Source organism: Alligator sinensis, unplaced genomic scaffold, assembly GCF_000455745.1.
Source record: "Alligator sinensis unplaced genomic scaffold, ASM45574v1 scaffold499_1, whole genome shotgun sequence".
NCBI lineage: Eukaryota > Metazoa > Chordata > Crocodylia > Alligatoridae > Alligator > Alligator sinensis.
The window spans coordinates 3,836,214-3,852,244 of record NW_005841864.1 but is presented as its reverse complement, the minus strand read 5'-3'; the positions used below and the strand labels follow the sequence as shown (position 1 = coordinate 3,852,244).

Here is a 16,031-nt window from a genome sequence, read left to right as displayed (position 1 = left end):
GAGAGTCATTAACACCTGTGGCATGAAGAGTTTAGAAGGAATCAGGTAGATTATAGAGCCATGAAGTCAGTTAATTCCCTCAGCACTGGCTGACTAGAAATGTTGATGCCACTGCCAGGCAGTGGGTTTTAAACTTTGGGTGGCCCAGGAATCAAATGGGGATGCAACTGCCCAGCTCCATCCCTGAAACCTTCCTACATAATGGCATTCTGGTGAATGAGAAAAGCAGTGATCAATTCTGGGATTAGGGGAGAAATGGGGAAAAACAATCTGTTTTAGCAAAAGAAAGACATTACATGGACTAACATGAGCATGACATCTCTTGAAAAAACAGGATTAAAGTCATCCTGGTCCACTGTGCTGCACATAGAATTCAAATATTTCAAATATTCTACACTTCACCTGTATCACACTCTTAAAATTAAAATTTAAGCAATATTTACAGTCACATCACACTACCTTCTTGCTAGCAGGCATGCATATTTATGGCTGGATACCAGACATAATTTAGGCTTTAATTAATACAGTTGTTGGTTTATATGTTTGTGTCCTCTATATGAGGATATGCATGGGAAGCCATGGGTAGCCCTGTCACTTTTAGGACAGAATTCTGTTTTACTTAGTGGATAAAACTAAGTGCGGCGTATAGGAATAGAACAGGGGTGGGCAAAATGAGGCCTGAGGGCTTGACGTGACCCACCAGGCCATTCTATACGGCCTGCAGGGCCCCTAAAAATGTAGAAAATTACTATTTATCTGCCCTGGGCTGCCTGTCAGGTGGCCCTTGATGGCTTGGCAAAACTCAGTAAGCGGCCCTCTGCCCAAAATAATTGCCCGCCCCTGGAATAGAATCACCCTCCAGAGATGAGCAGGTATATCCCCATTCTTGTAATGGCAACATTTATACACATAGAGGGGAGGAAATATAATCACTCCTACATTTTGGTTGGGTAACTCTGAGTTAGTCTCAAGCTGCACTTTTGTAGTCCACTTGGCAAAGTAGAATTTTGTCCTTAGTGTATCCTGCGATTAATGTGATACATAATCTCTGACTAAATTCTTCAGAAGTGTAGCATCCAACCATGTTCCAATTCCATTACCTTGGCCAATATAAGAGAGGCCATTTTCTGGAATAATGGGTTAGAATATTTTCCCTCGCTGTCACTGAAAGGTCAACTGTTTGTTTCTGTTTGACAGGTCAACATGGTGATTGGCATTTTGGTATTTAATAAACTTGTTTCCAGAGATGGGATCCTAGATAAAAAGCTCAAACACAGAGCGGGGTAAGCAGCAATTGGGATATTTTAAGCATATTACAAATGTATCACATATTTTCAATTACAGATATTCACCAAAAATGCATTTGATTGTGCTTTGAAATTTTTTCTCAGCGTAATGGTTGTGTCTAACAGATTTCATTCATCTCAAGAGTTGCAGTTGCATTATCCTGAGGGAGTGTGACTGAGCAAACTGAAAATAATAAAACACAAGTACAACAGTATTAAGTTAATAAGAATGAGGATTAACTACAAATCTAATAGAGATTTAATGGAAATTTCACACTTTTTTCTTCTTGGAATCAGGAAAATTGTTTTATAAATGAGTCCTTACAAAGGAGACCAAAATCTTTTTCTTTCCATCTTAATTAATGTAATAGTCAACCTTTTACATAAGCATAGTTCCACTGAGGTCAATGCAATGGCATTGTTGTAATTTTGAGAATTGTCTCTCTGTGGGTATGTATATGAATGTGTGTGTGTGTCTAACATTGTTACAATAGAATTTGAATGTAAATGAAAATAATATAAATACAAAAACATGAATAGAAAGTTCTCTACATTTCTATATTCATGATTTGCTTTCATTTATACATACATATTCCATACTTCTACATACATATTCAGGATTTTCAAGAATAAAATAGGGAAGGACTGCTGTATGGATCCTTTTAAAAGGTAACAATAATATTGCCCTTGACTTAAGTGTGTGATGCTCTTGTTTCAAGTTCTGCTTCAGATCAGAGGTCCACCTTAAACAAAAACCTTTCCAAATATTGCCTTGTTTTCTGAATGTATGCAAAAATGTATCTCAGTGTTTCCTCTAATGATATCCTATAAGGGTTTGTTTGGGGTTTTTTATTTCTTCACATACTCCAGTGGTCTGTCTTCTGGATAATTTGTAGGTGAATTTATCAATGCTATCAATAATTTGCCTTTTTCTTATATGAATATATCACTACTTTTTCTAAACACTGAACTTGAATAATTTGCTGTAATAGTATCATTCTTACTGGGTCAGAGAACTGATTAGACAACAATACATATGTGATACTTTGTTGGGATTACATTGCCATTTGGTGTTTATTTAAGCTTTAAAACCTTCTATGACTCCTTCCTTTCTCTTTGGTGGTAGGTGAGGGAAGAGGGACCATTCATTCTTTCTTTTTTCTTGTTGGAAAGTATTACTTTCATAATTCTACCCTTGTCCACAGAGTTCTATCTACCTTTCTAGCTTTTACAATATATTCTTTGTGTTCTGATTAAATATTCAATCTTATAAAACCAGCCAAAACGTTTCAGTAATGGTGAGAACTTGACAATCAAGAGATCAAATTCACATCTGCTTTAACACCTCTAATTCTGATAGCTAGATGGATTTGGCCTTACAAATCTGGGGGTTGGGGTTTGTGTAATACATCAAGGTGTAGGGGAGGTCATGTTTAACAACCAAATATTTTTTTTATTGACTCCACTGCATGTCTTATAAATCTATTTGCTTGATGGATACATTTCTGATGAACCAAACAGCTTACTTTCTGAAAGTTTGCAGCTCAACAGAAAAAACAGTCTATTGAAAGCTAGATTGGAAAAAGCACTAGAAAATATGCTGTCAGAAACAATCCTGACAAAAGACAAGACTAAATGTCCTAACAAAGAAAAAAGCAGTCTGACTTCTATGATAGGCTGAGATGGTGGCTTGACAGCAGCATAGTTTGCTACAATTAGGCAAACCCAGTTTCTTAAGCCATTGTTTGGAGCACTAAAATGTGTGTATCATTTGACCTTACTCACTACTCAAATATTTCCTGCTATCTGCACTCAGAAAGACAATTGCATTCATCCCAGCAAAGGTCACACCCACCCCTGAAGCTCACTGAAGATTTCAGCAGTTGAAGCCATTTAAATAGGGTTGACACATTAACAGAACCACTGATTCTCATCTTGCTGAAGTGTATATGAACTCTGAAGGTAAAAGGAACAGGCCAGATCCTGAGCTGGTATAAACTGGCATATGTAATGAGAAGGGGAGTCTTTGCAGTTATGGTGATTTATACCAGATGAGCATCTGTTACCAAAACATCTCTTTATGTGGAAATGTGTTTCCTGAGGCGGTTTTTTTCTAAGTTTAGGAAAACATGATCCATTCTTTTGTAATACAAACACTCATTGGTAGTATACAAAGGACGGCGCTGTCTATAAATCCATTGATACATTTTCTAACAGAGTTTCTAACGTCATGTGACTAAACTAAGACAAAAACTTAGTTCTTTCTGGCTGAACTGACTAGAGGCTATGCCTTCAGCTCAGAAAGATCACATGGCTCCATTTTGCCAATTTATCTCAATCCCTTTATTGCCTTGAATTACATATATATAATTAAGAGAAAAAGCTCCAAGTGAGATGAAATACTGGGTATTTTTCCATTGTTGGTTTTCTTCATTATACACAGAATCCCTGTTTCCAGCTGTGTGTAGGTAAAAACCCTTTTCCCTATATTTTCAAAATCCAGTTCTGGTGGCAGGAGAGAAATAGGCTAGCAGTAAAATATTTTCTTTAATCACAACTTTAAAAATGTTGCAAAGAAATATTGCAAATGTTGAAAACAAGAAGAAAATGTAAATACAGGTTTTGCACTTTAGCTCTTTGACAGGGCTTGAAGCACAATTGTCTGTATGAAATGCTTGAAGCTTAATGCTTGTGTACTGTGTTTTATTAAAATGCAATAACAGGTCACCTTTTTTTTAGTCCCAAATGATATTTATTTTCATCAGATTCCATACATTTCAAACCCTGTATTCAGACCTCACTAAAGCATGACAAAGTCCTACCCTGGGGACTCCAGATTTTAGCTCACACATTCATGTCACTAGTACAAGTTCATTTACTTACTTTAACAATACCTTAAGCCCATTAAACTAATGACATGAAGGAATTTTGCAAGTTTCTTCCTTTATTAATCCTCAGATAATGCGTATGCCCTGTATTCATTCTCAAGTAAGTCAGCATTGAAACCTCAGATTTGTAAATGGTCTGAATAGAGGGATTTCACTGTGTGTGTCTACACTAGCACGTGCTTATGTTTACCTCAATGTATTGAGCAACTTTGATATCTGGGCATTGGGGCCTTTTTTAACTTAAATGGAAGAAATAGAAAGAACCTGCATGAAATTCAGCCCCATAGCATTAACAGTTAACAATAATGTATAATACAAGTAGAGTTTTGCAACAACCTAGAGCATTCATCCTGAATAAGTCTAATTACTTTTTCTGCATGACATCATATTTAAAAGCTAAATTTCAGTAGCAACGTTTTTTTGGTGAAAATTCAATATTTTGTTCTTTTTGTGGGTGTTCTGTTTGTTTGCAGTCAGATGAGTGAGCCTCATAGCGGTTTGACGCTCAAATGTGCCAAGTGTGGAGTAGTTTCAACAACAGCTTTGTCAGCCACCACCGCCAGTAATGCCATGTTAGTCCTAATCATTTACATCTTCTTGTTACAAATCTTATACAGTGCATGTGAGAAAATACTATGATGATGAAACTTGTGTTTGCTAATACTGTATTAGAACACTGAACCTATTTAAATAGACCTTTATTTTTTTTTAATTGGCTTCTGAGTTTGTTAAATGAAAATAGGAAATTCTTTAGAACATAAAGTACCAACTCTTATATATTTGTCTATGGTTTCCAAATTAACTGATTAACTGCTGTCTTTAAATATGTTTTGTTTTAGTAATGGGTTTTTAATATGTCCCCATGTAGCAATATGTAATGTTGTGGTTTTTTTCTCTGTCTCTGAATAGGGCTTCCCTTTGGAGTTCCTGTGTTGTGTTACCTCTTTTGGCTCTGACCTGGATGTCTGCAGTTCTGGCCATGACAGACAAAAGATCAATTTTATTTCAGATACTCTTTGCAGTATTTGATTCCTTGCAAGGCTTTGTTATTGTCATGGTCCACTGCATTCTCCGAAGAGAGGTGAGAAGTAATTTCTTGATTCTCTTAATGCCTATGCTTTTTATTAATTTCTCACTATTTAATGCAGTCTTCAAAAATATGCATTTGTCTAAAGGAGAGAAAGGAAATATTTTTGCAATGAGATTTGAAGAGGGACAAGTGACTAAAACTCTTACACGCAGATAGTTCCAGATAGATAGCACAATATATGTAAGAGACTAGCCCTCAAGTGTAGAAATTCAATGAACAGGGACAGATAGTAGGCTGAGACTGAAGAGAGCAGAATGAATAAGAAAGAGCAGAGGTAGATGGTAGTCAGGGAAGATTGATTAATCTCAGATGCAAAATGAACCAAGTCAGTGTCAGTGAAAAAATGAACTCATTTAATTAAGGGTGGCCTTTATATTAGTCTCAATAGGTCTTGTCTATTGCTAACATTTATGCTGCTCTGATATTGTGGTTATAGACAAGCCTAAAAACACAATTCCTTTCCCAAAGGAATAGCGTAGGGTTTTGTCACATGATGAAAGATGGATTCAAATGTAAAATTGCTTTTGGTTACCCTACCTCAACTTAAATGGGAAAAAAGCACTTTTCAAAAAATGCAGGAAAAAAAGGAGTTAGATAGAATGTAGGTGGAAGGATTTGTCTTCCAGCTCTACATACTTAGGTTCAAATCTTGTTAAGTCATGAGTGACAGGCAGAGGTGTGGTTTCAATTTACCTACTTTAGGATATTTCATCCACATCACTAAACTATACCACATTGTCTGGCACAGTTCCCAGTGATTGGCAGCAGTTATTCAAGGGAGCTCCAGGACTGGAATAACAGAACACTTCAGGCCATGCTTAAGGTTTATTGGCAGTGCTGAGTGAGGAATCTTGCACAGTGATTCTTTTATCCATCATTCACAGTCCTAAGGATGCAGGCACACCCAATTCATCTAAAACAGTATGAATCACACAACCTGTTTCAGTTTTTCTATGCTGTTCCAATCTGTATGAGTATTATATGGGTAGCCTACACTGTGCATACATGTGTGTGCATATGTGTGTGGGGGTGGCTGTAGGAGATTACTTTATGAGCTACTGAGTTCTGTTAGCAGTTCTCTGGAGAGAAGCAAACATTTTAAAAGAGGGAATCAAGTTTACTGATTAAAGCAAGAGTTTCCTGAGTTACCTTTCCTTACTCTCTTCCTGGTGTAACATTGTGCAGGTGTGGGCTCCATTTACCCATCTGTAAACAAGAGGCCAAAAATACCTCCTCCAACTCACAAAGTCACATAAGGAGTTGCTGCATGAATCTCCTACAGCCTTAATGCATAAAAAACAGACTGAAAACTTTTTTATTCAACTACATAGGAGTGGAACTTAAAAATATATTTCTACAAAAGTTATTTTTCAGTATTCATACATCTTACTGTAATGTAGTTTGTTAGGGAAGAGTAAGTCAACTTGCCAAATATGCTAATTAAATAGGAAATACAAAGAGAGCTCAGTTAAAATCTGAGAATGTACATTTGTAAGATGGAGGTGGGGACTAAAGTTTTCAGTTGTTTTAAAGGAACAGTTATAAGAATACATGTGCTTTAAAGATCAGTACTTTCCATTTTACTTCAGCTATATATCTAGCCTCATTTTGCTCATTTGTTACTGTTCTTTATAGTGTATATTGTTTACCTGTTTAACTTCAACTGTCAGTTGACTATCCATACAGGATAGCTAAGGCAGGTACAGACATTACACATAAGCCAGTATAAATGATCGGAAACTGGTCTACACCCATACCTGAACAGAAGTCCAGCACATGTAGACTGGTTTAAAACTGGCAGAACTCAGTCTAAGATAGACCTGGATCGATATGGTATCAAACTGAATTGATTTAGGTTAGGCTGCTCTATCAATTTTTTGTCCTGGATCCCCTACTAACTTAAGTAAGGTTGCTGTCCTCTGGCATCCCAGGCTGCTTTGCAACTCGCTGCTAAGCCCCCCTTGCAGGGAGGCTGCTGGACTTGCTCATGCGCATGACAGTCAGGGTAGGCGGGTGAGGGGGTGGAGATGGAGGCTTCTCTTGCAAGAACCCAGCTCAGAATCTTCCAGATCCAAGCAATCACAGAATCTCTATCCTAGCCCCGAATCCTGCTCCTGCTAACTGTGATCCACAAGCAAGCAGAGGGGCAAGGGGCAGGGGAGAATGGAGGCTTCTGCTGCATGGATCCGGCAGCCAATCAAGGGTGGCCTGGCTGCTGGGCTGTGCTCAGTAACAGGGAGCCCGCTGGGAGGTGTGAGCACCCCCAACCTGCTGGCCTTGGCCAGTGCAGGCAGCCTGTGCCCACCCCCTAACCAAAGGGCGAACATGGGTTCTGTTTGCTCCCAAACTAACCCAGGGTATTTAGAGTAAAGCACAAAACTTAGATCACTTTTGCTTCAGGCTTTTTCAACATCTGTATCTGGCCTAAAAATATAGATACCAGTTCTATTTTGTACGTTTCAGGCACAGAGCTATCTTCATGCATGCACATTCACACACCCATTGTACAGTATACTTTCCTTCCCAATATGACATACATTTCTAAATTTACATGTATCCCTACATATAGAATGTACATGTATTCTTACAGTGAAGTGGTACAAGGCTGCAATGTCTCATTCCTCCAGCCATTTGAACATCCCTGACATTTTCAAATAGATTAGGTGTTCTTTGGCTCTCAAACTTGTACCCCCCCAGTAGGGAACAAAGATTAGACAGGGGTACTGTTCTTTTGAGACTAAACTTTAAAAAAAATATAAACACCCTGGCTATTACAGTATCAATTAAAACCTTCAAACCATGAATTAATATAACCAAGACAGAGACATTTCCTTGAGTTTGCAGAAACTATGAAATCATAGCTCTGTGGTAGAAATTACCTCATTCACTTTTTTAGGTGTTAAACTTAGGGGAAGACTAGATTTCTAGGTGTACAGTACTCTATACAATTTAAGGACAGTATTGCACCCTGAACATGTCTATGTGAGAGCTGGTATCTTGGACTGAAAACAAACAAAACAGCTTGATTCACATTTGAGCATTTTGTCTTGCAGCAAATCCCAGACCTTGTCTGTAATTAAGGGATGCTACTTAGATATCAATATTATTAACAATTTCACTACCTTTAAAAGCAAATAGAATGGGAAAGGGAACATTTATATTCTGAAAATCTACCCAATGTTTCCCATAATGTATGACACATCTGTTGGGAAACATGAAAAATTATCTGTAGAGGGGGAGAAGGGAAGGTACATACAATAAATTGTATATTGTAATAGTCAGAACTCAGAATTTCTAACTATAGGCTATTCCAACAAGTTTTTAGTTCATTCTGCATCAAAACAAAAGCTCCAAAACCTGAGTTAAAAATTTGAATTAAAATGCTTCAGCTAGGTCAAGCTTTAGTCAAACTATAGTCTCAGTTTATAGTTCTGGATGTCCCCAGTTTAGTGCTCACTATCAGTTAAGAGTAAAAACAGACAAATGGTTTAATGCAGCCCTGATTAGGCCAGGATACAACTCACATCAAAACAGATGTGACACAGCCATTTACATGCTAGGTTTAAATGGCAATTAAGTCGAATTAGCCATGATTGTTCTGAGGCAAAATGTTAATTCGAATAATTCACAGGTACTTAAATTGGGGCAATGGGTTTGTCCATCTGTAAACTCTGAGATTTGCTGTAACACAAAATGCTCAAATGTGAATCAAGCTGTATTTTTGTTTTTAGCCCAATATGCCTGGAAATCTAGTCTGTCGTTTTACAGGGTCTAAAGAAGACACTTCTCCCTCTCCATATGTGCCATTAAAAACTTGCCAACATTTTGTCATTTTGATGATGAGAGACATGCAGATAATGAAGCCATCTCACTGTATGTTACATAGGATTCATCTAATATTTACATTGTAGCAACAAAGTCAAATGATACTTCTGACTGCTAAATAACCTGAAAAAAATATCACAATGAAATTTAAAAAAGAAAAGTAAAGGTCAGCTTGCTTTACTATGCCCATTCATGGTTATGTTACAAAACAGATATCTACTCTATCATATATATATATTCAACATCTCAGTAATGAAAATAGCCTGTTAAAGAGGCAGTGGAGCCAGTGAATAAAGTGCTAGGGTTTCATGGTTCAATAAACTGGAATTGGAATACCCTCTCTCTGTTATATGATTCTTGGAAAACCACTTCACTGCTCTGTCTCTCAGTTTCTCCATCTTGAAAGTGAAAAGAAATTATATTTTATCCTCCTTTGTAAATTATTTCTATTGCTGAAAAAATGCTAAATAAGAGTTAAGTAATATTATTTTACCTTGTATTTCAACTTGAAGATACCACTATTCGTTATTTTATTCTTGCTATTAATGTAACTAATGAGACACAATGGGAGTGTGGTATATGTTCATCTGTCATAAAGGAGAAAAGGATAAGAAAGCCTACAGTTAATAATCTTCCTTACCACAATGCTGGTACAGTTTGCATGACTTGCTTGAACACAGACTCCTCTGAAGCTAGCTTGAGTCATGCTAAACAACTCCAAAGACTGTGGTGATGGGAGGAACCCACATGTATTTTCTCCTTTTGCTCTGCTCCTACTCATTGAATACATTTGGATTAAATACATGTTTGGTGTCTAAGTCTACAACCCACATTTCTAAATTGCAAGAGTACATGAGTAGGGAGAAAGGGTAAGTAACAGAAGCTTTAAAATTGGTTACTGTTGCTAGGGAAACCACTTCCTTGGTACCAGCACGTTCATCACATCTGTCTCTCTTGCTCTGCCTGACGCTTAGAACATCTTACAGCTTGATGTTGGAGGGGGAAAAACACGATTATGCTTCAAAATAAGCTACAAGGCAACTTTGGAAAACAAGCAAGTATTTAAGAGGCCCATTTTTTGTTGTTCTGCACTGCCTTGTGTGAGGGTTCTGCCTGGGTTGCAGAAGAGGGGAACAAAAGTTCAATCACTTCATCTTTTCACCAAGTACCTCAAATATACCAAACCAGCCAGTCAACCCTAATCCAAATAAGGAAACTGGTAGTATTCTTAATCAGCAAACTAAAGTACACAACATTTTTGTCCCCAATACTGTACAAGTGTGCCATTATTACCAGGAGAATCATCATTCTCCTAGTAGAAATGTACAGGCAATCACTGAATTTCTGTCAGGGGGAAAATGTCCCTTTCTGAAGAACATCTTCCAGATAACCTGAAAGTTCTCACTTGTGAGAGAGTTCCTCTTGCAGAAATCAGCACTTGTCCACTCCCTTCCCTTCCCAGTCTGGTCCGGAAAGGAAGGGGAACAGAATGGGCTGGGGGCTTTGCCCCTACTGCTCGCTCTTTCTTCTCCAAACTGAGCAGTCTCTGCTTTGGGGAAGAGGTGGGGGGCTTTGCCAGCTCCCTCTGGTTCCTATTGCTGCCCCTGCCACTCAGCTCAGTGGCAGAAGTGGGATTGCAAGCCTGGGGGCCAGGAATCAGACTCAGGAAGGCTGTCACCAAGTTCTGAGCATCTGCCAGCTTCTCATTGCCACTCCAGTCACCCAGCTGCTCCCTGATCACTCCCATACTAGAGCCCCTAGTTTCAGGAGAGTTCCCAGTGGGGGGTTTGCACCACTGCTTTAGTACTCTGTAAAACAGGAGAATTGGAGTAGCTGCATCTCCCCATACTTTTCCAAAACCAGGATCACCCCAGGGTGAGCAAGGCATGAGGAACAAGGGAAAGGAGAAAGTGCAGACTGAATGGGTGTATTTCTCCTTCTCCCAGAATCATTCTAGCAGTGGGAATTTTCAACAGCTACAGAGGAACTCTTATGTGCTGCCTTGAAGAGATGTCCTGAAAGTGATTAAAGAGTGGATAGATAGGGTAACAAAAACAAAAACAAAACAAAAATCATAATTAACTTATTTTCACTGTACGTGTTTAAAAGTTGCACCTTATGTCTTCTACCTCAGACATTCAGTGATAACATCCAAATCACATGTTATTTGTATTTAAGACACATTCTAGAATGCATCTAATAAAGTCATAACATCAGTTAATTGCTAATAATGCAAATAAAGAGTAAAGACAATTCTTGACATCTAGAGAACTATCAGGTTAGAGCAGGGGTGGGCAAAATATGGCCCGTGGCCTGGATGTGGCCCACCAGGCACTTTCATCTGGCCCACAGTGTCTCCCAATGAATTGTGCCCCACTCTTGTGGGCAGAAGGGCCCGGCCCAGCCAGCAGCAGCTTCCAGCCGCCCCATGGGAACCTGATTGGCTTCCTGTATGTCCAGCTCGCTGGGGGCTGCAGCTAAGGAAGTGGCAGGGCTGGTGCTGGGGCAGTGGGGGTGGAGTTGCAGCTGGGCTGAAGCACAGGGTGCAGCATGGAGCCCACAACCGGGGAGATGGTGGGAGTGTGGAGCTCGGCTGGGCAAGGTGTGGATGTGAGGGAGGGTGGGGGGTGTAGGGACCCCCCGTACACTCTCCCGCAGCCCCTGCTGCTGGCAGCAGCAGCAGGCAAGGGAGGCTTAGGTCACTCTGCCCGGCCCAGGTGCTGGCACCCGGCGGGGCACAGCTCTGGCCAGCACTGTACAGGGGGGTGAGGCATGTAACCTGCCAAGCAACTCCATGCAGTGCACCTGAAGCTCCCACATTAACACCAGGGTAAGCCCCACACTGGAGTTGCTGACTTCCCTGCCCCCTGCTGGCCAGGGTCCCCAGATTCTGCTGGGAGTGGACTTCCCTGCCCCCTGCTTCCCTGCAGAGTGCAGTGTGAGGCATCCACACAATGCTGGCTGGAGCCGTGCCCTGCCAAGTGTCAGCACCCTCTCCAGGCCCAAGTGTCCTGAGCCTGCCCTTACCCAGCTGCTGCTGTAGGCAGTGGGAGCAGCATACCACATGGGGGAGTGTGTGGTCCCCACACTCCCACCCTCCCTCACATCCCACAAACCTCACACACCCGTACCCTGTCCCCACAACCACCCCAACATACCCTGTTCCCCCACACCCCCTCACAAATCTCCCCACACACCTCAACACCCCAGCATACACACACACACTACCACATACACACATACCCAACCACATACACACGCACACAAACACACACCCTCCACGCCCTACCACACCCCACCATACACACACAATATAAAAGGGTGGGACTTTATTTTTTATTTATTATGCAATCCCTTCTATATATAATACACAAACAAAAATCATGACAAATATTTGTGTAATAAAATTCAAATGTTATAGTAGGTGTTTGACTTCTAGTGTATGATTTTTTTTTCTGGTTCTAAAATGGTAACCCCCCTCCCAAAAGGCATATTGCGGGGCAAAGAGAGGAACTTCCAGTGGCAAAGGTCAGGGGTTAGGGGGTGGAATTTGGGGTCTTAATATGGTGACCAGGGGGTGGACCAGTTGTCAAGGGGTGGCCATGCAGTCCTCGAGAACTCACCAAAACTTGTTAAGTGGCCCTCCACCCAAAATAATTGCCCGTCCCTGGGTTAGGGAAACCTCTTTGAGTATGTCTAACTAAAGAGAGAGGATATGCTCAGAGGTTGAGACCTAACATGTTTTTGAAGTTATAAAAAGTTTGAATTCAAATAGCTTGATATTTGAGGAGAGGTTCATAACATTCCCTATTTTGTTAGGGAATGCCTAAAGACAAAATCTGATTTGTAATCCAGGTCAAGCCCACTTTAAACTAGTCTATCACATATGGGGAATCTCAGTGTTTTAAAATCAACCCAAACCTTTAGGATGTGCTGTTTCTTCTCTCTAACCTGTATTAGTCCTACTCCATCTGCAGAATTCACTTAAACATAAAGATTACAAGGCACTTTTACTCATTTAAGGTTGAGCAATTTAAAACAGTGCTTTCTAATTACAAAAATAAGGAAAAGTTTCCCATCTGTTTTTTTCTCCTGCTGTGAAAGCTGTCAAAGCTCTCAAAGACCTTTTACCAGAAAATAATGGAATTTAGAAAACAAGACCTTATGTTCAGCTTCAGTTGATGAATTTAGCTTTTCAAAAATGTCCATGAGTAGAGTATGATCTTCTCTGATTTCACCAAATAATTTCTACAGATAAGGGATGGTCTTTTCAGTTTTCACAAGCAGTTTACTGAGAGCATATGATATTCATCATAGAAATTATATTGATTAGGTTTGATTAAACATAGGTCATGTGTTCCTGGATAACTGCTCCACCAGGACTTCCAATGGGAAACCAAATCTCATGTTGTAATTAGACCTCACATAGCTTTAGATATTCTTCACTGTAAAGTGGTTGGCGAGAAAGTTTGTGGTAAATGAACACAAAAGACGTGAAACAAAGTAAAACAAATTACAGTGTTTTTATCAGAGATATTCTCAGCTATGATCCCAAGCCACAATAACATGTTCTTTCCCATTCCAAAAGCTTGTTTTGTCTTTCTCCATTTTGAATTTGAGAGACTGCAACAAAATGTGATTACAGTGGATGGCAGAAGAATAGATATTGCATTACCCTTTTTCTCATTGTTTACATGCATTTTTTTTAGAAATTACTCTTTGGTAATAATATACTTAGGCAAAGGATTCTTAACAAAATGTGTATGCTATATTTTCACATGAAGTAGTAATTCCTGATATAGGCTCAAGTTTTTTGAATGAATCTTTATATTTCCCCCTAAAAGTGGTATTTATTAGGATGCATGAACATTTGTGTGTTAGTTCTAGAAGAGAGGCACATAGTAAAAATGTATACCTTTACTGAGTACCAAACAAGCTGCTCATAGTTAATATTTCTTCCCATTTGAAAGGTGTCACTGGTGCTACAAATTTAAGGGCAATTCCCTCTACCTAAAGCTAAAGAATATAATAGGAACTAGCAACTTCCTGAAAAATATATTTTTAAAAGGTAATTAATAGTATGCTGTACTTCTGATGTCTGAAGTATAGCTGCCCTTTGGGTGCATCTACACTACATGGGATTGCCAGCTATGTAGCAGCACGCTCCCTGGGTATAGTCCACCACTATGGCAATGTAGCAGTGAAATCTACCTATGCACCATGAACACGGAACAGTAACCACTCATACTGCTTTAGTACTTCCAAAAGGAAGTACTAAAGTACAGCACCATAGCCACAGCACCATATGGCGATATGTAGATGTACCCTCTGAGTCTTAAATTTGGTCAGGTATGCAATACAATTTCATTCATAGTAGTGAAGAAAAAGTCCATTTTATAAGACTGCTTTGTGACCCCATACCAGAATGAGGAAGAGACTATAACCAAATATAACTGCTGGAGACACTGGCTCCAAGTAACCACTTTGCCCTGACTAACACTTAGTCCATTTAGTAACATTTAATTCTATGGACCAGATCTGATATATTGACAGATTTAAAAAAAAACACTAGCATACAGCAAGAGTGTGAAATGGTAGCCTTAAGCATTTGTGTTTATTGGCTGAGAATACTGAGTATCCTAGAGTAAAGCTAAGGGTTATATTTTCTCATTTAATTTCATTTATAACATTATTAAAAATGGGAACAAAATTAAACACTAAACTTGATATTGTTTTTACAGGTTCAAGATGCATTCAGATGTCGATTAAGAAACTGCCAAGATCCAATCAATGCAGATTCTTCAAGTTCTTTTCCTAATGGGCATGCACAAATTATGGTTAGTTTGTATATTAACCTTGACTTCTAAATATATGTTCCTAGCTAAAGTAAAACATACATACAGTACTGCCATAGATCAAGTATGTGTACATGAAATATTAATATAGTTCGTAAGTATAAGTCTGACTTCAGCTTGTTATCTGTTTTCTGAAATCTCTTAGAAAAGTTCAGGTTGTTGGTTCAGTAGTCTGTTGAATAACACTATCCTGTTCTGATTCTCTGCATACCAAGGTGCTAAAGCATCAAAGATTCTGCCTCTGTGGACAACTGGAACAGCAAAATCTGTGTAGATTGTGATTTGTCAGGGTTGAATGAAGAAAAGAGAGCAACCTCCTGAATTTTTATATCCACAAGTGTACCATTGCTCAGTAGTAATCTTTCTAGGAAACTTAACAGGCTTCCTGCTTCCCCTGCTTCAAAAGAAAAATAAAAGAATACATCGGACTGTCAGACTGAGAGAAAGGTGGGAGGGGAGGAGGTGGGAGTCTATAGGAGAATTGCAGAGAACTGGCTAGCAGGAGTCACTGAAAGCATATGCACATTGTTCTGGATTTCCTAATAACCCTAGATGTATAGTAGGGCTGTATGAAGCTTCTAGTATTTGCTTCAGATTTGGATTCAGCTGATTTGGGGGACAGTGATTCAATCCAGCGATTCGAATCACTGTCCTGAATCGATTCAGCCGAAACTGATTTAGAGATTTGGCTGCCGCTGAATCAGCCAAGTCTCCAAATCAAATAGGCCCTATCTCCCACCCACTGTCCCAGCACTGTCAATGGCTGCCCCGCCCGGCCCCAGCATCCCAGCTCTTTTTTTAAAAAAAAGCTCCACACTCACCGGTTCCTGCCAGGCAGGGGGGACAATCCCTGCTGCCCCCACTGCCCCATGCTACATGGGGGGCTCTGCCACAAGCCCCCATCCCTGCCCACTTTCCCAGCCCCATCAATGGCTGCCCTGCCCGACACCAGCATCCCGGCTCTTTAAAAAATAAAGTAAACCCTGCACTCACTGGCTGGTACCAGGTGGGGGTGGGGGCTGATCCCTGCTGCACCCCACTGATCCACACCATGTGGGGGGGTTCTGCCATGAATCCCCAGAAGCCC

General features: G+C 39.8%; 1 protein-coding gene across 1 annotated transcript in view; it reads left to right on the top strand.

Annotated features, from left to right (window-relative positions):
• ADGRB3 (adhesion G protein-coupled receptor B3) overlaps nucleotides 1-16,031 on the top strand; it is a 738,716-nt gene that overhangs the window by 689,728 nt on the left and 32,957 nt on the right. The window contains exons 23-26 of the mRNA XM_006016642.3: nucleotides 1,198-1,283; nucleotides 4,648-4,746; nucleotides 5,084-5,255; nucleotides 14,831-14,926. Coding sequence (XP_006016704.1) covers nucleotides 1,198-1,283; nucleotides 4,648-4,746; nucleotides 5,084-5,255; nucleotides 14,831-14,926 — 453 coding nt within the window. The remainder of the gene's footprint in view (nucleotides 1-1,197; nucleotides 1,284-4,647; nucleotides 4,747-5,083; nucleotides 5,256-14,830; nucleotides 14,927-16,031) is intronic.